The sequence below is a fragment of the Arachis ipaensis genome, chromosome B06 (assembly GCF_000816755.2).
Source record: "Arachis ipaensis cultivar K30076 chromosome B06, Araip1.1, whole genome shotgun sequence".
Classification (NCBI taxonomy): domain Eukaryota; kingdom Viridiplantae; phylum Streptophyta; class Magnoliopsida; order Fabales; family Fabaceae; genus Arachis; species Arachis ipaensis.
The window spans coordinates 4,115,770-4,118,400 of NC_029790.2; the positions used below are offsets into that span (position 1 = coordinate 4,115,770).

At 32.8% G+C, this 2,631-nt stretch overlaps 1 protein-coding gene across 1 annotated transcript in view; it reads left to right on the forward strand.

Moving 5' to 3' along the window:
- Positions 1,745-2,631, forward strand: part of LOC107645447 (exo-poly-alpha-D-galacturonosidase) — a 2,955-nt gene continuing 2,068 nt past the window's right edge. Inside the window, exon 1 of the mRNA XM_016349470.2 lies at positions 1,745-2,454. Coding sequence (XP_016204956.1) covers positions 1,877-2,454 — 578 coding nt within the window. The 5' untranslated portion in view covers positions 1,745-1,876. The remainder of the gene's footprint in view (positions 2,455-2,631) is intronic.

Genomic DNA, 2,631 nt, shown 5'->3' on the forward strand with positions numbered 1-2,631 from the left:
AGGAGCAACTATATTAAATTCTGGCCAGCATGTAACCATCAAGAGAAAAGTGAGTAATCCCACACCATTGAATGAAATCTAACACTATCAAAAATATTATTAATGAATACTTGATGGCTACAAATCACAAAAGTTAGTGGCCCTAGCACTCCTTGAAAAAAAATGGAGAGAATCTGTTTTTCGTAAAATACTGCCGTAATTACGTAAGAAGATTTGAAGGCTGTTTTATGCACGCATAATTTTAAGAAAAAGTATAAGTAATCAATAATATTGGTGAACAATAGATATATCGGATGTCACTAGGTGTGCGGATAGTTATTCTAATATTAAGATTTAGGTGGATAATTTAGAAGTGTAGTGTATTTTTATTTTATTGGTGATTGTTCATGTTCAAAAAAATTATTAGTTACCTAACATTATCCTAATTTAAATTACTCGTTTTTAATTGGTCATTTGTCATCGTGAATAAATATTAAATATTGAATGAGGAAACCAATTGCATTTTTTATTTTTAGCATTGTGATTTAAGTGGTGTTTTTCAGTAATGTGAATACTTAATGTATTTTTTTGTAGATACAACAAATCTGAAGATCAGATTTCCTCAGATTTGTAGTTTTAAATTATTTTTTTTAAAAAAAATATAAATCTGTTAGATTTATCATTTATAATTTTTTCACAAATATCCCTTAAAAAATCTTTAATATACACAAATATGAGACTTAGATTTTTCTATTAGACTTAGATTTTTCTATTACTCCAAATCGAATCCTAAATTTTGTTTCTAAAACAAAATTGAGCCTCTAATTTACAAATTTCAATTAAAAAAAAAAGATTATTTTCATATTCATAAAAAATACACCATTTTTTCATAATCGAACATAATACATTTTAAACTTCCATAACTAAAAAAATTAACCAAACCAATTGTCCCATAGCTTGTATTATATTTCATTTGACAATTGACATTTTGACTCCCTTGTACCACTTTATTCCCCCGGGGAGCAATTAACTCAATATCGGCAGAAAACTTTTTTGGTGATGAGTGACACTTTTTATTTTTATTATTGAGATTGTGGTGATATCTATCTATCTATCTATTCTTAATATATAAAAGTAGATACATAAGTTTATTCACATTACTTTAAGCCATTTCTCTTTTTTTACTAACGCTATGTCGGCAGCATCACTTATTTTGACAAAATTTTAGAATTAATCACTTAAATTTTACCAAATCAACTATTATTTTCAAATCAACAAAAAAATAAAATATACAAAAAAAATATACAAATAATAAAAATATATGCAAATTAGACTGCAAAATTATCAATGACAATAATTAGAAAATTTTTTTGGTGACTAATGACAATAATTAGAAATTAATAGTATCTAACTAAATTTGTAATCTACAAAAATTCATATTCCTATATTTATTATATCTTACCATTATAAACAATCTATTCTTAATAAATATCCATATTCCTATATTTGTGAATTTTTTTTTTGATACTACAAATTTGAGAGTCAAATCTAATAGTAATTTTTTTTTCACAAAACTGACCCACCGATTTACTTATCCTTTAAAAAAAATTTTCAACCTACACAAATCTAAGACTCCGATTTGTGAATTTCAATTTAAAAAAAGAAAATTTCTCCATATCCATAAAAAACACACCGTCTTTATAATTGAGTATAACACATTTTAAACTCCTATAACTAAAAAATTTAGCCAGTGAGTGAAACTACGTGAAAAATAAAGATTTTTATTAAATTTAAAATTTTTTTAATGAATTTTTTTCTTTGTTAAAAGAATACTTGAGCTTTTGCCGTAGCATTACCGTTGAGGTCAGTCAACTGAAAAGAGCCCATACGACCAGAAATGGCGAAGACACCAATCTTCTCCCTCTTCCAGACCATCTCATTTCTCCTCGTCATCCAATCACCTTTTGCCACGTCACACCCTCTAAACCCCCTCCCAATCATCCTCTCCGTCACTGACTTTGGAGCCTCCGGCGACGGCCTCAGCTACGACACCACAGCCATTCAGTCCACCATCGACGCCTGCCCCGATGGACGCCCCTGTCGCGTCACCTTCCCTGCGCCGGGAAAGTACCTGACTGCCACCGTGTTCCTGAAGTCCGGCGTAGTGCTGAACGTGGAGCCCGGCGCCACCGTGCTTGGAGGAACTAGGCTGGAGGACTACCCGGAGGACTCGTCGCGGTGGTACGTGATATTGGCGGAGAACGCATCGAACGTGGGGATCGAAGGTGGCGGAGCGGTGGACGGACAGGCGGGGAAATTCGTCGTGAGGGAGGATCCGAGGAAGAACGTAATGGTGAGCTGGAACCAGACAGGAGCGTGCTCCGGCGACGAGTGCCGGCCTCGGTTGATCGGTTTTGTTGATTGCAACCACGTTAGGGTTTCCAACATTTCCCTCAACCACCCTGCTTATTGGTGGTGCGTATTTCTGCTATTGTTTACTGTTTATGAACAAAATCCATGGATTAGAGGAACTTTTTGATAATTTTGTTAGGGAAAAAAAATTAGTAAGTGTCTTGCATAGAGAATTGATAAGTTTTATCCACTAAAATCAACCACCAATATATTTATGTATATATACATATTTATGTATAT